The sequence below is a fragment of the Cucurbita pepo genome, chromosome LG04, assembly GCF_002806865.2.
Source record: "Cucurbita pepo subsp. pepo cultivar mu-cu-16 chromosome LG04, ASM280686v2, whole genome shotgun sequence".
Lineage (NCBI taxonomy): Eukaryota > Viridiplantae > Streptophyta > Magnoliopsida > Cucurbitales > Cucurbitaceae > Cucurbita > Cucurbita pepo.
The window spans coordinates 4,776,416-4,799,277 of NC_036641.1; the positions used below are offsets into that span (position 1 = coordinate 4,776,416).

The window sequence follows — 22,862 nt, forward strand, 5'->3', positions numbered from 1 at the left end:
TGCCAAATCCCAAGGACAACATTTGCCTCGAACATCAATGATTTGGCGATGAATTACATCAAAACAACCCCGTGTTCTACGTTCCATTTTATGGTCAAACTTCATATCAACAAATTTCAACGTTTTCAAATACTTTTTAGCAAGGAGTTCGTGTATTTTGATAAGATTTAGTGAGTAGTATCAATGCTCATCTACTTCCCTTAACGTGTACTTTGAGGCGCTTAACTCACGTCAAATGCCACTCATAATGCAAATTTGATAGCTAACTTGGTTGGATGCTTCTTTAAGGTGCATTATTGATCATCTAACCTGCTCAAAGTTACCTTGTTCCTTTAAGATGCTCGTTTAATTCTAGTTCACTCAAACACAATCTCCCCTTTCCCTTGAAGTACACATTTAGTTATAACTCGAAACTCACTCTTCTGAACCCTTTTTGATGCCCAAGCCCAAACATATCTTAAAATGTTCGTTCAATGCGTAAATCACTCAAAACCATTTTGATATGAACCATTTAGCGAAGGTTTCAAGTCATCCATTTTGAAAAAAGAGTACAAAATAAAGAACACGTTAGAAAGGATGCGGCTCATAAATGGTCGACCAAACTAGAGCTTTATTTTTCGTGTAAAATGTTCTCATTTTGGAGGAATGAGATTCTGGTAACGCTAATCTTAAAATAAACACTATATCATAATTGTCGTATCAGGGGGTGGATTTTGTGGGAGTCCCACATCGATGGAAGAAATCAACGAGTGCCAGTGAGTACGCAGGGCCCTGAAAGGGGTGGATTGTGATATTCCACATTGGTTGGAGAGGAGAACGAAACACCCACGGTTAATAAGGGTGTGGAAACCTTTCCCTAGAAGACATGTTTTAAGGCCTTGAAAGTAGGTCTAAACGGGAAAGCCCAAAGAGTACAATATCGCTAGCGGTATGCTTAGGCCGTTACACTGTCATTTAGTATCATATCACCCGAAATCCCTTCAACACTCTTGAATCTAAACCGTCTTTTATATACCCGACCTGAATATAACTAAATAGATTAAGATATTATATGTTCGACTACAATATACCGACCAAATTTAACGAAACCCAACTTCCAATCAAAGAATTGGAAGTATGTGGAACCATGGTCCAAAAGGTTACAAAGTTGGGTCCCCATGGGGCCTCTAAGGTCCCACTAGAAAGCACCTGAGTAGAGCCTAAGCCTTGTGGCTTGGGCATCTGCCGCCATTGGCCTTTATGCTTTCCTTGTCGCCTTGCTCTGTTTCTTTTGTTCTTCGAATGCCCTGACGACAGCTCTGCTTCCTCCATTTTTCGACTACCTCTTGGAATCAACTACTGTTCCACTCTCCTGTGCCTCCACGTGACCATTGTCCATGATTCTTCTTCTTCTTCTTCTTCTTCTTCTTCATGAACAAGCAATACAATCCAGTTTTGATTTCCACTGTGCAGGATTTGTTCGATTCCTTGCTGTTCCGAAGCGCCTGTTACCTTTTTTTGTTCTTTTGGATACCTCACCTCATTTCTTTGATTCTTACAGGTGCATTTATTTACATGTCTTTTAAACTTTCGATGATAACTCACCATCCGCAAATCCTACAGTGATTTTCGATGATCCACTTGGAGAGAGTGAGAGAGAGCGTGAGTGCGAGGGTCAAGTGCCAATTCGGAGTTGGAGCTGTACTGTTGGTATGAGCTGCTAAATTTATTATGGATATGATTTGTTTTGAATTTATTGTTAACGGAATTCGATGATGGGAGACAGAAAGTGAAAAGGGGGTTCCCCTGTTCTTTCTCTGTCTCGAGGGGTTTTCTTCTTCTCTCTCTTGCGATTTTCTCCCTTCTTTTTAGCTTCTAAGAGGTATCTGTTCGTCTGCCTTGTGCCGATTCCTGGTTTGTTTGTTTATTTATTTATTTATTCTGATGTAAATCAATTCAGTTTGTACTTCTATTTGTTTTCTGAGCTGTTTGTTTTATTTGTTCATTGTGAGCCATGTACATTGAATAGTTCTATGGAACTTCTGTTTGGTGGACACTTAAAATGATGCTTTTCGATTCATTTTCTATATTCTTTCCCCGGTATATTTGATTAGCCAAGTTTGATATACCTCTCGCTATCCCTTTGACTTCAGTTCATGAAAAATTTAATAATTTGTGCTAGATTAGCCAAATAGTCGCTTCTCAATTTTCTCGTCATTTGATTTCCCTGTTTGTAGGAGATTCTTTTTTATATAATGGGGTTCATCACAATTGGACTGTTAGTAATTACGTTCTTCTCCTATTGCAGTTTGTTGTGTTCTTTTATATTGGAGGCAGGGCAGGACTTTTGATTCAATAGTGTTTGTATGAGTGCATAAATTTTCTAAAGTGGAAGAATCATTTCTTGACCTTAACCATCCCTACTTCTGTTCATTTTCTTTTTCTATTGGTCCTCCCCTGCCTTCAAACAAAGTGCAGCGACTAGGGATTAGGTTGATCGAGGGACATCTTCTTTGCAGCCTCTCCTAGATATATATTTATTCATTATAGGTTGTGATTTTGTGAGCTCTCAGAGTATTTTGCAGTTAATATGGCATATGGATGATGGTAGTAATTTCCATAATTTAAGGTTTAATTTAAATTAAGGGTCATGAAAGAATTTACAAATCTTGAAAGTAATACATCTAAGAATGTTAATGCAGGGGGTGCGAAAGAAAATTTTACATTATTTCGTGCTTGATTATCTACTTCTCCAAGCCATTGCGTTCCATTCAGAAAATTATGAAACTGCTAATTGTTGATTTTATTGTCGTTTCTCTTGTTTTAATAAGAACTCTTGGCTATGTGCGTGATGTATGTACCATTTTTTCTGTTCCAATATTTTGCACCAAGATGCAGCCACCTACTCTCAACGTTATATGGTGCTGGGCATTAGAAATTACACCGTAAATTTTTGTTGGCAAATGGGGGGGTTTATTGTGGTGGAGTTTATTAAAGGTCTGTTGAAAGCCAGGTTTAAAAACGATTTTTTCTTTTTAAAAATTAAAAAACAGTTTTTGATTTATACATCTTGTTTGGTAGAATAATTTTTAAAACAGTTGTAAGAACAAAACTCTTTTTAATAATTTGTACGCAAAGCAATTTTTTGGAAACAACTTTGTAAAAATACTCCCAAAAAACCTTTGAGATGGTGACGGTGAAAGTGAACACTTTCATTTGGTTGTCGTATTTTACATTTTTGAGGTCTTACTTGCCCTTATATGTGACGATTTTTAATATATTTCAGAGCTACCAAAGTGGATCCAAGCATAGATGAAAGTCATGGATGTCACAATTAGGAAAGCATGACCAGTGCTCATGGAAGATATCCAAGGGTAATTTTTGTCCTTAACTGAGTGAATCTCTCTTCTCCATTCTGTACCTTTCAACACTGTCATGCAACTGCACACATGGTCATTTAACCTCCGTGTACATATTTGAAGAGCATTTATTTTTTCAGGCTTACCGAGAATGTGCTCTCAAATGGAGATGTATATATTGGAAATTTTAAAGATGGGCTGCCACATGGGAAGGGAAAGTACACTTGGTTTGAAGGAACCATTTATGAGGGTGATTGGGAAGATGGAAAGATGACAGGTAAGGGAAAGATTATCTGGCCATCAGGAGAAAAATATGAGGGTGATATCTCTGATGGTTCTCTCCATGGTTTTGGCACCTTCAACTATTCTGGTGGATCTATCTATAGCGGAGCTTGGAGGATGAATATTCATCATGGGATAGGACGAAAGATATATGCTAATTTAGACAGTTATGAAGGTTCTTGGAAAGAAGGTAAACCTGAAGGTTGTGGTAGACACTTCTGGAGTTCTGGAAATTCTTATATTGGGAACTGGAAGGGTGGGCAAATTTGTGGTAAAGGGATTATGAAATGGGTAAATGGTGATTATTTCATTGGCTTTTGGTTGAATGGATTTAGACATGGATCTGGAGTCTATCATTTTGCTGATGGTGCATATTACTTTGGATCATGGAGTAAAGGTCTCAAGGATGGAAAAGGAACATTTTATCCAGCTGGAAGCAAACCACCATCCTTGGAGAAGTGGCATAACTTTCTTGGTTATGATATTGATGGAAAAGGTTTCCTATCTCGTACGCTTTCACTAAATTCAGTGAAAGAAAAAGCTCCCAAGCGTGGTCTTAAACACAGCTTTTCAGAGAGGATTTCTCACACTGGAATTTCAAATCCAGGAGGACTATCAAATTGGCCTACATGGATGGATGAAAGTTGGGGATTAAGTGATCCAAGTCGAGAACCATCAGGTGATGAATATTCTCATGTTGTGTCACATACCTCAGATCAAGGTCAACATAATGTGTTGCCACATAATGATAGAATGGCTTATGAAAGGGAATACATGCAAGGAGTTTTGATACAAGAGAGGCTTAAGGACTACAAAAAACTATTGCACAGAAGCAAGGAACAGAAGAAAACGACAGTCAAAGAAGCAAAGAAGGTGTCATGTGTTAACTTCTCTGAAAGTCATCGCAGCTTCTATTTAATGCTAAATTTGCAACTTGGTATAAGGTAAATCTGTTAATTTTATGACTATTTAGGTTAACTTTGTTACTTTGTATGGCTCTAATATGGCTGACTTATATTTGCCTCTAATATCAATTTTTAAGCAATAAATGTAGAAATATTTAGTTTGACGATAAATGTGTATTATCATGCACATTTCTGTAAATTTATTTGACAATAGATGATCAACATGATTAGATGTATCCATATGCTTTTGTTGTCTCCTGTTGATGATAGGCATCAGAATTCATAGTGAAAAAGATGAGAAATCTAGAAATTATAATCATAAGAGAGAGTTGCTTGCAATTTCTAAATTTTTGTAGGATGATTTTTTCTTTTGGGGATGTTAAGAAAGAAGAAAAAAAAAAAAAACACCACATTCGATATCGATGAAGCTAACACTAGCAATGACCATCCAAATCCTAGCACCATGGCTAAAAGAACACCACATTGTATCATGGCTATTGCATCTAGGAAAAAGAAGCCCACTACAACCAAGAATCAAAGTAAACTGACTAAAAAGATTGTTGGCCTCTGAGAAATCCAGCTAGTCACAATTGGGTGGCCAATACTTTTTTATGATTAATATCTCTTGGAATGTTAAAGGCTTGGGAGTATGCAAAAGAGAGCCCTTATTAAGACCTTTCTCCTCTCATCTCTGAAGTCACCAAAGGTCTATACACCCTAACCACACATATTACATTGGGCGGTAACAGGGATCAATGTCTCTTATAGATGTCAAGAGAAACCTTTTTTTTTTTGGCTGGAATTACATGGCTTCTATTGCCTTTGTATAGAGAATGGCTACGATGTCAAGAAAGACCTCTTTATGTGGAAAGATGGCTCACACCTTTTTCGATGGAATATCATAAGCCTCCCAGCAGACAAGGGAGGACTCGATCTATTTCCGATAAAGGAGAGCATAGTTTTCTTCCCCAATTGAATATGGAGATATCATTGTGAAGAAAAGGCCTTGTAGAGAAAACTTATAAAAGCTAAATATACTCCTACATCATGTACTAAATCGACCCCTTCCATCTTTTGCAAAGGGGCCATGGAAGTACATAAAAAAACACCAAAATCTCATCACCAACCGAATCCACCATAGGGTGGGTGGTGGAGGAAAAACATCTTTGTGGACTAACCCTTGGATAGAAAACACCATGCTAGTCTTACGGTATTCACTTTTGTATAGATTTTTCATAGCCAAGTGATCACGATTAAAGAAACATAGAATGATGGCCCCAATTTTATTGTCTAAAGAAGCAAACTCATTGACATGGCTTCCTAATCCTAATGCTGACAGTCTCTCCAAAATCTCTGACGATGGACATGGAAAAAATAGAAGCAATAAACCCCACGCTAGAAAAGACAATATTGAAAGGAAATCACCTTTAAAAGGTGAAGTTTTTCCTTTGGGAAATAGCGTATAAAGGCNATAAAAAAAAAAAAAAAAAAAAAAAGAAAGAAGAAAAAAACTCTATTTCCAAGTTGGTGTCTGTTATGCAAGAAAAAAAATGAATCACAAAACCACTTATTTATGCATTGTACATACGCTCAGAATTTAATGGACAAGGATTTTTAACATTTTTGGATGACATCTCACTTTTCCCAGGGAGATAAAGGATTTATTGGTCATGGCCATAACGTACCACCCCTTCAAAAAACGAAAATATCCTACCATGGAAAAACCTCATCATGGCTTTCTTTTGGAATATATGGAAAGAAAAACATCAACTGACATCTACAAAATTCTTCAACAATGCTGTTTACTATGCTATATCTTGATGTAAATTGTCTAATATTTTTTCTTCCTATAGCCATATCTCCCTCATTGTAAATTGGAAGGGTCTTTTCTAAACATCATGGTTAATACATCCTTTTGGAAATTTCAAACATCAATGAAGTTGTCTCTTAAAAAAAAAAAAATATATATATATATATATATATACACACACACACAACTTTACTAAATAGAATGGGAATGATTCTCCCATATTTGGTCTTACTATACTATCAACACTCATCTTCTCTGCTTTGTCACAATTGTGACAAGTGTGTTTAACAGTATCAAAATTTTCCTAATGCGCCTCTAGCTTATCAATTAACATTGCCTAAGTACCAGGATTCTGGCATTAAATTTCTGGCGCAGTATGTAACCTTTCTTGATGCCGATTTTCTTGAGATAATTTTAAATGAGTTTTCTGAGTTGTTGATATAATGGTATGAGTTGGCAGTGCTTACTCCTTGAGAAAAAAAGTTAAAGGTGGTTCTTTTTGGAATATTTCATTATTCAAATGATTTTCTCTCAAATTTAGGGATTAATATCTTTTCCAAATAAAAAAATAATGCTAACTAAAGATCCTAATTGGAAATAATGCTTCCTAAAGGTTGTCTGGAACTTATTTTTAGGCCTGTTCACGAGGACTAAACTGAATTAAGTAACAATGCTTACTAATTATTCTACTTGAAGTTTTCAGGTATTCTGTTGGTAAGCTTACTCCAGTTCCTATGCGTGAAGTTCGATCTTCTGATTTTGGAAAACGGGCTAGAATGGTGATGTACTTCCCTCGAAAGGGCTCTCAGTTTACACCTTCACACTATTCTGTCGACTTTTGTTGGAAAGACTATTGTCCTATTGTTTTCAGGTAGTTAATGATCTACTTCTCATCGTTTATTTATTTAGTAAAAAATTTCTATAAAAGATTATGCATTAAAATCTCTGGATATAGTTCTGATTGCTAAGTTACCCACCAATAACATAATGATGTTGTTCTTTCTCCTATTTCTAACATACTAGATCCCGAGGTTGGATGACATACTGTTCATTTTTTCAATATGCTTCGACTCACAGACTACTTTTAAGCGTGGAAGAAAACAAACAGTTGAATTATTATAGATTTCTATAATTCTTTTCTACAAGCACTGTATTTTCTCTCCTTTGTTGTAGTTTAAAGATCTTTTAAATTAGACAGATAATTTTAGCAAGGAACTGTACTACACAATTTAAATAAGAAAGTAATACATAAGATTTCCATTTTCCTTTCTTCTAATTTGATAATATGAGAAACAGGAATTGTTTGACTTGTTTTTCACAAAAGCTCTGACGGGTTGTTTGGGGGAAGGGTTGGGCTTAGGTAGCCTAAAGGGTTAGGTAACTTGTTTATACAAAAGCTCGTAGATATAGCCTATAAATTTAAAACCCCAATAAATACAATGATTTTTTGCAATAACATAAAGTGTTATGTTACTTGAAAGGAACTTTAGGAAAAGGAATTGTGTTCATACAGAACAATTCCCTTGCATTGGAAGCTTACACTGATGCTGACTATGCTGGATCAATAGTGGACAGATGATCTACTACTTAGTATTGTACTTTTCTTGGAGGTAATTTAGTAACATGGAGGAGTAAAAAACAAAATGTGTTAGCTCAATTAATTATCGAATCAAAATTTCGATCTATTGCACAAGGGTGATGTGAACTCTTATGGTTGGAGATAATCCTTGATGACTTACAAATTAAGGGAGAAGGTCCGATGAAGTTGTACTACGACAACAATTCAACTATCAATATGGTACATAATCCTATCCAGCATGATAAGACAAAACATATTGAAATTGATTGACATTTCATCAGGGAGAGATTAGAGAAGAGGATGATATGCATTAATTATGTGCCTTCATAGCTTCCACTAATAGATATACTAACAAAAGGACTTCCCACGCTCAATGTTTTATAAGTTAGTAGTTAAGTTGTGTATGAATGATATCTAGTCCTTAGCTTGAGGAGGAGTGTTGAAGGAATGACCTTGAATTAAGGACAAATCGTGTAATTTCTGGCCTTAAGTTAAGAGATATTTGTGTAATCTTATTAAATAAGGAGAGTAGTTAACCTCCTTAATTTATCTGTATTGTTATATAATATCTACACATTTATTTAGATTTATTGTTAGTTAGTATTTAGAGATTTCGTTTCTGTATTATAAAAGGAACCTCTCTCAAAATAAGAATATTTTGTGCAACTAGAGTTAATTTCTGCCTCCCCTCCATTTATTTTATCCAGCAAACTTTATTGGGGTTTGTTCTTAGATTTAGTGGTGTCTCAAGTTTTTGTGAAACAGTATTCTCATTGCTTCCACCGTCAATTTTATCGTTACAAACATTTCCATTGATATTGCATCGTGATTGGAATAGAGAATGTCTTTGCGTATATGCCTTGGTCTTAGTGGTTAACACATGAGAGCCATGAGTCAACTTTATTGTTTTGACTTTGCCTCTAGGCCGAGTTTTTCGGTTCGACTTTGCCTCTACAACAACACGATCCACGCTTTGTGATGCCATCTCAAGTCTCGAGATGTCCTCGATCTTTGTTGCTTGCTTGGGCTCGCTTATCCAGAATCAACCCATGAGTCAACTTTATCGTTGTGACACCTTGAACATCTATCCATTCGGGTACTTTCGAGGCATGGATTTTTTTGTGTCCATGTCAAGTCCTTTATAGACACCATACAGGAGAACGAACCTATATACCAACCTTTGACTTAAGGGCTGGGGCGCAATGTTGGCACATCCATACCATTCGACACTATTCTCAAAAGCCTATTTTCAAAGGAAGATGCCCAAGATGCTCGCCCACACCATGACACACGCAAGTGCCATGGGATAGCTCACTTAGGCCATATGGCCTAGGCGTGGTGGAGAGCTAACATTGTGTCTCCTCTGTAGTACATTTTGAGATATTTTTGATTTGGGTAGAGTAGATGTGATTTTGGTGTACGGCTATACGACCTCGTAAAGCATCCATTGGGTGTTCGATTAGCACCAAATTTGGTGAGTTTTCATATTTCATATAGATGAGACTTAACTCCAGAGCCGTATGTCGAAATTCATGTTGGAACTTTAACTTTTAAGGTTCTGGTTCGGTGCCCTACCCAACTCTGTTCAAACCTATTTATGATACTCTTGTGACCATCCTTCTCTCAAATCTTGCTTATGCTTCAGCTTGACTTTATTGTGCACTCTTCTTGGTGATTGAACGATGCATTGTCCTCCTTAGTCGCATCATGACACTTGTATGTCTTGGTTCTCATGTGGTTAGACGGGTGCCACCTGCATGTCGCCGTCTTGTCGAACTATATGGGGGTCACAACCTATTATTTTCTTAGTGTGGTTGCAACACTTAGCATCAATAGGGAGTTTTCCCTTGGAGAAGGATGAGAAGGCCCAATTTCAAGGTCAACTCAATTCCACTCCAAGTTAGAATTAAACTGCCAAGTATAACATCTGAATCCTCACTAAAATCCCAAAATTCCTCTTCTAAGACATCTTTAGCCACCCCCAAAGTTCCTTGTGTGGACCAGAGGACATATTTAGGGATGTAATGCAATTTTTATGGGTCAAGCAATACCGTTTGACAAAACATAATAATTCTTCTCCCTCATTGGGCTTAATGTAGGATGCTTCCTTTCCTCTTCATTACTATTAAATTGTTCCTCATCCCCAAACTTCTTCAGCCATACCAACTGATAGTTTTTTTTGTTGTATTTATTTCAATGTCCTAGTTGTTACACTCAAAATAGTAGCCCAAAGTATGCCCATGGCAAGGGTTAGCTTAATTTTCAAGGGCTCTTGGTGATAAATTTGTCTAAAACCGTTTATCCTTAACTAGACATTTTCTTCTTTTTACTGTGATTAGTTTGTTGTTAATCTTTCCCTTTTCACAATTCTTTTTTTATGTATTGGTATTTTATCATATTCATTTGCACTCTTTAATGTACTGATATGTTTTTCTTCGTTCAAATAATGATCATAATACGATTATTTTTTTCATAATATTAGGAATTTGAGATTGATGTTCAAACTAGACGCAGCCGAGTATATGATGTCCATATGTGGTGACGGTGGTCTTAGGGAACTCTCGTCTCCTGGGAAAAGTGGAAGTATCTTTTACCTTTCTGAGGATGATAGATTTGTGATCAAGACTCTGAAGAAATCTGAGTTGAAGGTTTGAAGGCATTAAACTAAAGATTCCTGGCTTGACTTTATTAATTAGTGAATTCCCATACCCCTTTCCTATCATCTTTAGTGCATTTTAAAAAAAAAAAAATTTCAATTATGATGGTTTGAAACAATTACATAAAGATGCTACAAATTTGATTTTTTTTATTGTTTTTATCTTCTATGGAAGACAAGTACAGAGTTGGTTCTTCAAAGTATAGTTTTTTTTCTGCATTGCAGTAAACTCGTCCTAAAAAGGCAATTCTACTGTGCTTGCATGAATGTCATGTCTGAAAGATGAAAATTCTTTATAAATACATTCAAATCATTCAACTTCAATGTAAATATGTTAGGATGGTACCCTGAAATTTACATATTATTGGCACCAAAATAATGTGGGAGGACAGCAAGTTTAACTGGTCTGGTTGATAAAGTGGTTTAGAGGTAATTTTGGTTTTCTTAAGCTAAGAGAATGCAGAGAGTTGCATAAATGGATAATGTTGGGGAAATATATTGAGAAGTCTACAAATTTTGGAGGACTCAATCATTGGTAATCTTGTTAGTTGACATTTAGCATAGGGAGGGTATATGGGCTCTTGATGTCTCTTTGGGTATTTTTTTTTTAATGCAGACTATACAATTTCTCTCCATTAAATCCTACTGTTCTATTGCGCAGGAAGGTATGCGCATTCTAAGATTGCTATTAGGGCAATGATCTTTGGTTGATAGAGAATAAGAAGGTATAGACAAAACTAGTTGTAGGAAGGCTTAAGGCTTTGAGGGCTGGGCACATCTTTAAGATTGGTTTGGAGTAGAAGCGTTCCGTGTTACTGAGTTCTCTCTCATTGGAAATGTGACCTCCGTCAATGGCATATACTAAGAAAGCATCATTCTAGATAGAAACAAATTCTTTTTTGTGGATTTAATCCTTGCTAGAAGGACAGGTTCAGTTAGATAAGAGAATCTCATCAACGGTGGAGAAGTTGTGATGGCCCAAATAATGGAACCTTGAAAGGACTTTTTTCTTTCCCATGACCTTGAAATTCTTCAAGAACTCAATAAGTGACAACAACTTCTTATAGATACAAAAATCCACCAACTAAAGGAGCTGTATAGAAAATTTGAAGTTATCATGGATAAGAAAACAAATTTCTACGTTCCTTTCAGTGCGGTTTTCAAGGGTTGCTCTTCCTTCCATGAGTGAGAGGATTAAACAAGAAAAAGGGGTGCCCTCGAATGATCTCCGTTGTGGTTCGTGCTACACCACAGTAGAGGTCGTTGAATTCTTTGCTGATGCAAATTACAAAAGGGAGCTTTGTGATACTCTGCTCAATATCTAAGAATGCAAACTTAATATAAGAGGATATTTAATAGAGTATCCTCATGTAAACAACTTTGTTATGAAGAAGATATTATTACAAAATTTGCAAGAATAGAGCAATATAATACAAAGAAACATGGTCAATTTGGAGTTTGATGCTTGGGAGGGACAAGAATATTACACTCGCAAGTAGAATCAATATTCGAATTTCAATTCCAACAATTCAGAACAATAATACAAGAAACATGCCCAATTTTTTTGGACAGACCCCTTTCTTCTACCTTGACATATTCGAAGAGGTTCAGCCTGTTCACCTTGGTGTTTTATTTGTTCTACCATTGATCTTGTGACTAATCGCGTACAAAAAAGTATTGGTAATGGTTTATCAAATTCTTTCTGGCATGATTCTTGGTTCAGTTGTGTTATTGTGACAACTTTTTCTTGACCTTTTCAATTGATTAGTCTCCATTGTTTGGTTTCTGAAGCCTGGATTGACTCTCAAGCAGCGTAGAATTTATACTTATGTCGTGGCTTAAATGATTTAGAGTTCGCAGAATGACTTGGTCTTTCAAATCTACTCTCCCTGATCAATTTCCAGAACTATAATGATAGTTGGATTTGGGCCCCTGATCCTTTTCGTTCATTTACTGTTAAATCTCTAATGGAGAATTTTGTGGATACATCAAATCATGCATTGCATAAACAGAATCTTTACAATGTGATTTGGAAAGATGTTTATCAAATAAGATTAAATTTTCCTTTGGGAGCTTAGCCTTGGTGTAGTCAACGACAGAATTCAAAGGTGAATGCCCCATATTTATCTTTCTCCATCTTGGTTTGTTATGTGTTCTTTCAATTATGAACACCCGAACATTTTTCCGGCATCTCCTTTGCTACGAGATTTTGGAACATGATCCTTCCTGCTGCCGTCTGTTTGTTAGTTCTTTTTTATTCTTTTCACTCTCTTGTTGGAGTTTGTTTTTTTAAGCATTAGTTTCTTTTCATTTTTTCAATGAAAAGTTTTGTTTATTGTTTAAAAAAAATTAAGACCGAGGAACAAAGGATGAAGAAAGATACAAGGATGTCAAAGAAAGCAATGATTAGATATGGGTTTGTTGAAGAAGAATTCAGAAAGTTGTGAAATTAGATGAGAGATGGTTTCAGTAGACAGTTGGAGAATTCACGCTCGAAAGAACTGGCGTGCCAAGCTTTCGATCACTCTGTTAGATCTAAAGCACATCTTCATCAAGCTCTCGAACAAAGAAGATATACACCAAACAAAGAGAAGTTTTTGATTGAGGAATTGATGGTTTAGGGTTTTCTGCTGGAGCCATGATTTGTCTCCGCAATGGTGATCCAATGCATGCACCTAGTTGGGTAGGGCTAGTCTCTTATATGGGATACTTCTAAATCATAATAAGCTATGAACTCCCAGTCGTTGAAGAATTCTCACCTTTGTGTTGAGGCCACACCAAGAACCCCAATATCATTGTAAAGGGTTTAAATCTTCCAGCTCTCAAAAGAACAGCATTTTTCCTCCGAAAGAGTTATCAATTGCTACCTTAAAACACTTTTTTGTCAATATGACTAGAATGATGAGGAAAAGCCCCTGATATCAAATTATTCGGATCCATATTGAAATGGCTAATGAACTGACAAGAAATGTATGTGAAGAACTGAAACAAAGCTCCTGATATCCCATTTTCATTGTATGCTAAGAACTACTATGAACAATAAAAAACATAGCAAGTTGTCTTATCAGGAAGATACCCATAGAGCAATGACGTCTTTTCTTTTAGGAATGATCAGATTGGTAAGAAAACATGTCGGAACCTCACTGACATCTATTTCCTTTCTGCAGGTTTTGCTCAAAATGCTTCCCAAGTATTATGATCATGTAAAAGAACATGAAAATACTCTCATTACAAAATTTTTTGGTCTCCATCGCATAACAATTAATGGTCGGAGCAAGGTATCAACTCTCTGCTATATGACTTTTATCTTATTTTCTGCAAGACGTGTTGGTTGGCTCCTATCATAACTTCACCTTTTTCTTATCAGGTACGTTTTGTGGTCATGGGAAACATGTTATATACAGAATTAAGAATTCACCGCCGTTATGATCTGAAGGGCTCAACTCTTGGGAGATTTACTGATGGAGATAAACCCAAAGATGTTATAACAATGAAGGATCTCGATTTGTCATATGAATTCCATATGGACAAATTATTACGACAATCCCTTTTCAAGTAAGTTCCTACTCTTAGAATTAAATCTCTATAGGTAGCACCTGGTCCAAGTTCATACGAATATTGTCTGTATGAAGTCTAGATGAATTATATGTTTAACTGAATGACAGAGATTAAATAAGTTCTAATTTTTAAGAACTAGAAATTATGATTGCAGTCGGAGAATGACAAAAAGTTATAAAAAAACATCACCCAAAAAACTTGAAACTGGACATGGACATTGAATATGTAACAACCCAAGCCCACCGCTGGGAGATATTGTTCTTTTAGGCTTTTTCTTTTGGGCTCTTCTTAAGGTTTTTTAAAATGTGTCTGCTAGGGAGAGGTTTCTACACCCTTATAAAGAATGCTTTGTTCCCATCTCCAACAGTTGTGGGATCTCACAATCCACCCTCCTTCGGGGCCCAGCGTCCTCGCTGGCACTTGTTTCTCTCTCCAATCGATATGGGATCTCACAATCCACCCCCTTTGGGGCCCAACATCCTCGCTGGCACACCGCCCGCTGTCCACCCCCTTTGGGACTCAGCGTCCTCGCACACCGCCTGGTGTCTATCCCCTTTGGGGCTCAGCATCCTCGTTGGCACACCACCCGGTGTCTAGCTCTGATATCGTTTGTAACAGCCCAAACCCACTGCTAACAAATATTGTTCTATTTGGACTTTTCCTTTCGGGCTTTCCCTTAAGATTTTTAAAATGCATTTAGGGAGAGATTTCCACATCCTTATAAAGAATGCTTTGTTCCGCTCTCCAATCGACGTGGGATCTTACCAAATAAGTTGGCTCAAATTAAAAAAAATGGAGATTTTAAATTTGTATTCCATTTCCCTTTTAAATATGTATGAATAATTGTTTAAACTTTTATTTTAAATTTCTTGGAATTTTCAACATAGCGCCAATGCCTTGTAGGTTTCAATTTTATCCCTTTTATTCTAACATTTTTAATACATTTCCACCGTTAGCAATGGCTGATAGTGGGACAAAAAGTAAAACTATTAAAACCTTGAGGAAAAAAGTTAATTAAGGATAAAATCACACAGCGTCTTAAGTTTAATCACTTAACAGGATAATAACCCTCGACATATTTCAACAATAATATGATTTTGTCCACTTCGGGTGTACATCTCATGATTTTGCTTTTGGTCATCTCAAAAAGTCTTATACCAAGGTGATATTTCCCTTTACGTCTACAACCACAATTTTCTCTATTTTAGCCAATGTAAGACTTTGTTTGTACACCGTTGAGCAAAGTACTACCTATTCCCCTTCAAACATCTATCTGTCCACCTCTCTAGCTTCAACGAGAGTTTTTATATCTAGGCTACCTTTTTTTTTTTCCTTTTGGAGCATACCACATGTCGAGGTTAACCACAAATCACTATTACTATGCCATTGAGACTTACCTCTTTTGTTCATCACTCAAGATGGCACACATGGACACGGCCAGGTCTAGGTCATGACTCTAATACCACCTTAATTTGAGTGAATAAGGTATTAAAAGAGGCCTCTTCAATAAAAAAGAAAATCCATAACAGATAAGGAGAATAATCCCATAATAAATAAGGAAATAATCTACCAAAATAATCTTATTTTAAAAAGGAAATACAAAGAGATTCCTATTTAAAAGGGGAATATCCAACATTATCTTATTTTTCCCTCCAGATGGGCAAAATGTTCACTGAGAATGCCTCGTATGTCAATGTAACATGTCCACAAGTATCAAATCATTATTTAATTCTCCTTTCCTTTTTTCTTTACCAGACAAATTTCTCTCGACTGCATGTTCTTGGAGTCTCTGCACATAATTGACTATAGCCTACTGCTAGGAGTGCATTTTCGAGCTCCTGAGAAACTGAAGGCTTTGTTGGAACCGCCTGCTACAGCTCATGATCATGGTATGTTTCTTCTACCTAGACAATAAACTTATGACCTTGTTCAGTTTCTACTTTTTTCTTGGTAGCCTAAGATATTGAAACGAGGCTTTGCTGGAAAAATTGTTGTGGCAGTTCTTCATGGTGCTTAATGCTTTGTGGTACAGGATCACTGTGAGAAGGTATAGTCCTTAGCCTTCTAAGAGGGTTTCAAGTGGTGGTTCTAAGAGCTCTAGTAGAAACCTCTTGGTTGCTATCTCTTCAGGATTCCTTTTTTTTTTTCTCCTTGTGAAATGTTTTGTTGGGAAAGGCTCAAAGATTATTTTTGGGAAGATTGTTTGGTGGGTGATAACCCTTTTATGATTTGTTTCCATAGTTGTACCATGGCCTCCATCTTGCCCTCTAGTCTCTCCTCATTTCTTTCTTTAGGCTTTCTGCGCCCCTTTTCTGATAGAGAGAGGACAGAAGTGGCAACCATTCATGTGCGTCTAGGGAGGAGGAACTGTTAGGTTTCTACCTTCAACCGTTCTGTGGACTCCTTTATTTCCTTTTTCCACTTCCTGTGTAGATCCCCAGGTAAAAGTTTCCAAAGTGGTCATTTTTTCGGCCCTATTGTTCCGATGGAGAGAACCTATGATAAGCTTTTCGGGAAATTTCCAAACGAACAATTTCAACGAAATTTTTCAATTTCGTATTTTACTATGTTCAACTCTATGTATTCTTCTATCCGTAGAGTGACGGTTTTGCATGGGAGAGTCTAGACATTTGGCCAACTTCAGAGACAACCTTTTTTTTGTGTTGTGCCTACAATGGTGCATTCTTTGTTGGTGGCAAATGAGGATATTGACCATTATTGTGGGATCCCAGTTTGCTTAGTCTTAAGGGATTGATGTTTGAGCTCGTTTTAGCTACATTTTATGACATGCTTGCTTCTTTGCTATGTTGTGGGGTATTTGACTAGAGAGGAATAGTAGGTTCTTTTAGAGGGATTGAGAGATGGTTGAAGAGGTTTGAGAGGCAGCTAAGTTTAACACATCCTTGTGAACATTTGTTATTCTAGCCTTTTGTAACTATTAGCTTGGTCATATTGGATTGAAGGCCATTTCTACCATTAGGATTTTGTCTCTTCATGGGCTATTGTTTTTCTATGACCTTTTACATTTTTTCATTGTTCAAGGAAGCTCGATTTCTTAAAAACAAAGACGATTCATTTAGAATTTTTTTTGATACATATATATATATATGCCGACGACACTATAAGAATTCTAATTAGTAAGGGTGTACATCCAACTCAAGAACCTAACCCGAATTATAAGAGTTGGGTTGAGTTGGGTTTAAAAGGATTTTGGGTTTGGGTTGGGTTCGGGTTTGTAATTCAAATTATTGGTACAACCCAACCCAATCCAAAAACCTAAAAACCTAAAGAAAAAAAAAAAGGCCCAAGCCCACGCAACAGAAGCTCACGCATCCCAAGCCCATGAGTCATGTTGTCTGCCCTTGCCACTTGGCGCATCTGTACTTTGCTGAGTGCGACTATTTCTCTCTGCTTTTCGATACATGAGATTGAATTAATAACTCTTTGTCTCTCTTTCTCTGCTCTTCGATGCACGAGATTGAATAATAATTTTAATGATGAAGTACGCTTTTCTATCGTTCTCATCTTTTTCATTGTCTCTTTGCTCTTCGTTTTCATCGTTCTCATCTCACAGCGTTCGTCTTCGTCGTTCGCCTCTTTATTTCTCTGTTGACGTCATTCTCATCTCATAGCGGACGTCAACGTCGCTCGCCAGTCACCTCTTTATTTCTCCGTTGGACTCTCTTCTCAGTTCTCATTTCTCCGCTCAACCTCGTCTCTGTGTTTCTCGTTTGACATCGTCGCCGACTGTCTCGCCACTCGGCGTTCCGTTCCACTTCTGTCGTACTTCTCCGCTCGACTTCTTGTCTCTTCTCAGTTTGGAACAACCTGAACCCAACCCAAAAATAGAGGGTTGGGTTGTGAAAATTTTCGGGTTGGTCCAAAAAAATCCCTCAACCCAATCCGACACGAACCATGTACACCCCTACTAATTAGTCCTACGGAAATAAAGGCACATAGCACTTTGAGGATCCTGACTTCTATTTCAATATGTTAGGGGGATTTTTTTGTCTCGCTTCCTTTTGATTACCATTCTTTTTCTTTTCTCCCAAGTGGGGATGATGTTTTATTTTTCCTCTTTTTCTATTGCTATGTTGAGGAATTTTTGCTGTTAGGGAGGTCTGGACGGAGTGTTTTTGACTAGATATGTTACCGTTCCTTAAACTAGTTAGTTTCATTTTTACATGGCTATCTGTATTGATTCTTGATGTTGCCTCTACTTCTGAAGTTCATATCTAAAAAAGCTGATGATACCCATCTTCTGCAATTTCATTTTCGGTAGTTTATGACCATGCCTTTTATAGCACACCATTATTCCATATGTCTTTGCTCATGGCCTCCTTCCAGCAGGTGAGTCTTCACAGGGCGAGTCAACGGTTCCTTCGAAGGCCCTAATACTTGTAACACATGAACCTAGCAATTTAACCACTGCCCCAGGTCCTCACGTCAGAGGAGGACCGTTGAAGGCATACTCATTAGGTGACAGTGAAGTTGATGTATTACTCCCTGGTACAGCAAGGTTAGTTTTCACTCGACAACAATTTTTCTTAGTTCTGTTTCTAAGAATTAAACTTTTAAAAAACTACATGTACATATCTTTTTTGTTTAGTTTTTTTCTTTTAAAAAATCATTTGAAATCTTTAGCTAAGTTTCAATTACAAAATATAGTTTCTTCTAAAAACTACTTCCTTTGTAGTTTTGAATTTTGGTTATGATTTCTACAATGATATTGAAAATAGATTAGAAAACAACTGAAAATGGCTGTAAATAGTAATCTACTTTTTTTATTAAAAAAAAAAAACAACAAAAGCATTACCAAACTGGCCTTAATTTGGCCCCTTGTTACGGCCCAAGTCTACCATCGAGTTATGTGTATCTCATAAGTGGAGGTGGACGTTGTTTGGGTGGGTAGGGAAGTAGAATTCTTCCTTTGACCTATTTTGAATGATTGTAAGACTCAAATAGAGGGACTTAATACCTTAGAGGGACTTAATACCTCTGAGTTAAAGTACTCCAGACTAAATTGAAACTTTTTACGTACTTGACGTTTATGATTATTTATAATAACCATTTATAATAACCATTGTTACATCAATGGAACCATAACTCAGTCACGGAGGATTTGATCCATAACTCAATCATGGAGGATAGTTCTCCTAAAACAAAAGAAGTAACTAAAAATAGAAATGAAAGTGGAGTCTTAGAACCATTGATATATCAATGGAGCTAGGACTCTTTCGTGAAGGATCATCCTTCTAAAACAAGGGAAATAACTAAAAATAGAAATGTAGGTGGAGGAACTGACAAAAAAAAATGTATAAAGAAAAATTCAACCAATAGGTTCCATACGTGAGTGTTTCTTTTTGCCATGTGTGTAACGTGTACATTTGTAGTGTCATTGTATCACCCTTCTTTTGGCAAACTTACATTTGTGTATTGGTCTTAGAATAGTTTGTGATTTCTTCCTTTGGGTATTGGCATAGTAATGTTCATTAATCTCAAACATTTAAGAGTTAAGACTTAACTATGCAGATACTTGTCTATATCCTTTCGCTTGCACCTTTTTTTTTTTCTTCTTTTTACTGTTTTGATTTGATATACAATATAATCTTTATCACCTTTGTCACTTTTTCTTTTACTTAAAAGGCACCATAATTATCACTGCTTTATGAGATATTTGTTAATAGTATTATTTATTATGTTCTCTCTCGTCGGGTTTTATGTTTCTCTTTGGAAGTTTTGGAAGTTGTTGACGTGGAAGTTCTCATTTTACCATGTATTCTTTCACTTCTTTTGAATGAACTTCTGTTTTTTCGACAAATACCTTTAAACTCTGCACTACGGTCCAACCAATTAGGAGGGAATCAATAGATTCCTTTTCGGGAGCGATTCATCCTTCCCGAACGCAGCATACAACTCTCCATTGTACTGCGCTCTCCAAGTGTCTCAATAATATTTCTAAGCTTTCAAAAGTTTCGAATACTATTTCCATTAGTTTTAGAAATTGTCAGTAATTTGTTTCAAAAATACCCTTAAACTCGTAATAGTATTTTAAAAAGTTTCATTAATACTATTCAACTTTTTTTTAACAAATTTAAAAATACTTTTTATCGTTAGTACTATATTTAAAAAATACCTAAAAAGTAGCATTAACACCTTTTAACTTTATAAAAAAAAAAAAATTCTTAGTGTCAATGTATGGATGAAAATCGTCTATCGACACCTCATAGATTATCTACAAATGTTTTAATGTTACTTTAGTTCATGAGTCTTTTTGAAAGTTTAAGGGTATTTTTTAGATTGTTTTGAAAGTTCAAAGATATTCTATTGAAACTATTGAAACTTTAGAGGTACTTTTAAGATAAGGGTAACGTTAATGATATTCTTTTATTAAATTTAGCCTATGTATAAAATCCGAAACAATATTCAAATGAACTTTTGTTTTAATAAACTAAATGGTCTAATATACATTGTTCATGATGTGAATTTCTGCTTCTAGCTACGATGTAGTATATAATTAGCTGCCAGTTTCTTTACATATATACATATCCGTGCAGATTTCGCGTGCAGTTGGGAGTAAACATGCCTGCCCAGACGAGTCACAAGCTTGTTGAAAACAAGCCGGAGTCCTCAGAAGTAGAACTTCCTTATGATGTAGTTCTTTACATGGGGATTATAGATATACTGCAAGAATACAATGTGAAAAAGAAGCTCGAGAATGCGTACAAGTCCTTACGATATGACCCTCTTTCGATATCGGTCGTGGAACCTCATTTGTACGCCGCTCGATTCAAAAGTTTCTTGGAGAAGATCTTCCATGACTTGCCATGAAAATTGTAAGTAACCATCTTGTCTTTGTGTTCTGTTTGAGTTGTGCTGTCTCTTTGGTTTGGTTTGGTTGTGCTTGTTGCTTTCTGGGTTAGATGGTTTCAGTCATTCATTGTAAAGATTACGTAAATGCTTATACAATAAAAATGACCATAACTTTATATAGCCATTTTTTGTTTGGTTACAATGTAAAAGCTCTAAAAGCTCTGAAAAAGAGTGATGTTCATGGGAGAACTCAATCCCAACCGGGCCGCCTCCTACTTCTAATAGGCTATGAACTAGATCAGAATCATCCTCAACGAGTCTATAATAAGTGATCCCATTTTTTTTATCGGGTCCGGATAGAGACCAAAGGTCTTGAACGACTGATCCAACAGAACAACTCAAAAGATAAAGAAGTATCGTTAATTTCTTCATGTCGTTCCAAGTTCGAAGTACCATTTGTACAGATAAGAATCCCCTTTGTTACATGATTTCTTCTTCATATAGATAGATATAGGAATTATGGAGCAATTACTTAGAAGTACATTTTGTGCAACAACCCGTTCTATCTGCTAGAAAATGATCCCATGATCCTGAACCGATCTTACCTGGGATCGCAAATCTCAAGTTTGTTTTCTAGTTCAGTTATATTATAAGTTTAGTGTCAATTTTTTTTTTTTTTTTTTATTTGTGTCTATTTAGTTCCTTGACTTTTATGAACTTTAGCTTGAGATTAATATGTTCCAAAATTTAAGGATTTTAACATGTGTCTAATATGTTCTTGAGTTTTCAATTTTGAGTCAAGTAGGTTTTAACTTGTTCGACATATTTATCATATACATAAAAGGAGTGACATTACATGCAAATTCGTATTGTTAGAGCACAACCCTAATAGAATCACACACATATATATGCATTATTTTGTAGTTATTAAGGCACGACCCTAGTAGAATAAAATCATGTACATTGGAGTGACCTTGTAGTTGTTATGACACAATCCTAATAGAATCTGATACATACAGGGAGTTACTCTATTGTGTGTTTCGTGTCATACTAGATGTGTGCACACATCTCACACATCTTGTAGGGCATGACCCTAGAAAAATCATATTATATAAATGCAAGGGGTGACCTTGTAACGTTAGGGCACGACCCTAGTAAAATTACGATCATATACAATACTCTTTGACGCTCAATCATGCAAGTTAAACTCAATCAAAGAAGCTACTTACTCAATTAAAGCTCGTTTCTAGCAAATTTCAGACCTTTTTCTTCTCCAAATTCTTTAGAATTTCCTAATTAGGTTTTGTAATCCTAATAAATAGTAATACAATTGAATCTAACTCGAAAAATGGAGAAAAAACAAATCGAAATGACCAAAGTGGGTCAAATCAATCCAACTGTACAGGATTGGTCCAGCTGAACCAAACTGAATCGATCTATCTAAATCAGTCAAGCCCGTTCAATTGAACTATCTCTTACTCTCGTCAACCATGACCACGCACCTTCTCGTTTTTGGCAATGAAAATCAAAGGTATATACTAATACATCATCAATAAACTCAATTTCATCACGAAAAACGAAGAAACAAACCGTAATTTAAAGAAATTCAAACCAAAACATCAATATCTACCCGTTTTAAGGTTCATCATTGTCATTATTTCCACAGCGTTGATGTTTTGCATGGTTTTCAACCCTCGCCATTAGTCAACCTTTGCAGCCGCCATTTTTTGCATTATATATATATATATATATATATTTTTTTTTTTTCTTTCATTTTTTTTAAATCCACATATAAAGAACCAAACAATAATTAATACAACATTCAATCTCAATCCAATCATTAAAAAAAAAAATGTATAAACTTAGCAAAAAAAAAAAAAAAAAAAAAAAAAAAAAAAAAAAAAAAAAAAAAAAAAAAAAA

At 36.0% G+C, this 22,862-nt stretch overlaps 1 protein-coding gene across 2 annotated transcripts; it reads left to right on the forward strand.

The window, feature by feature from the left end:
- The first annotated feature begins 1,228 nt into the window (after positions 1-1,228).
- On the forward strand, positions 1,229-21,125 carry LOC111793150 (phosphatidylinositol 4-phosphate 5-kinase 8-like). Of its 2 annotated transcripts, none has more exons than XM_023674899.1 (10): positions 1,229-1,689; positions 3,266-3,353; positions 3,479-4,564; positions 7,039-7,206; positions 10,397-10,562; positions 13,738-13,848; positions 13,938-14,125; positions 15,884-16,017; positions 18,476-18,647; positions 20,686-21,125. In XM_023674899.1, exons 2-10 carry the CDS (start codon positions 3,337-3,339, stop codon positions 20,957-20,959), a joined length of 2,316 nt encoding a protein of 771 aa, XP_023530667.1. In that variant the 5' UTR covers positions 1,229-1,689; positions 3,266-3,336; the 3' UTR covers positions 20,960-21,125. The 2 variants fall into 2 exon arrangements, with proteins under 2 accessions (XP_023530667.1, XP_023530668.1); XM_023674900.1 differs by having other exon boundaries at positions 18,479-18,647.
- Positions 21,126-22,862: the final 1,737 nt, after the last annotated feature.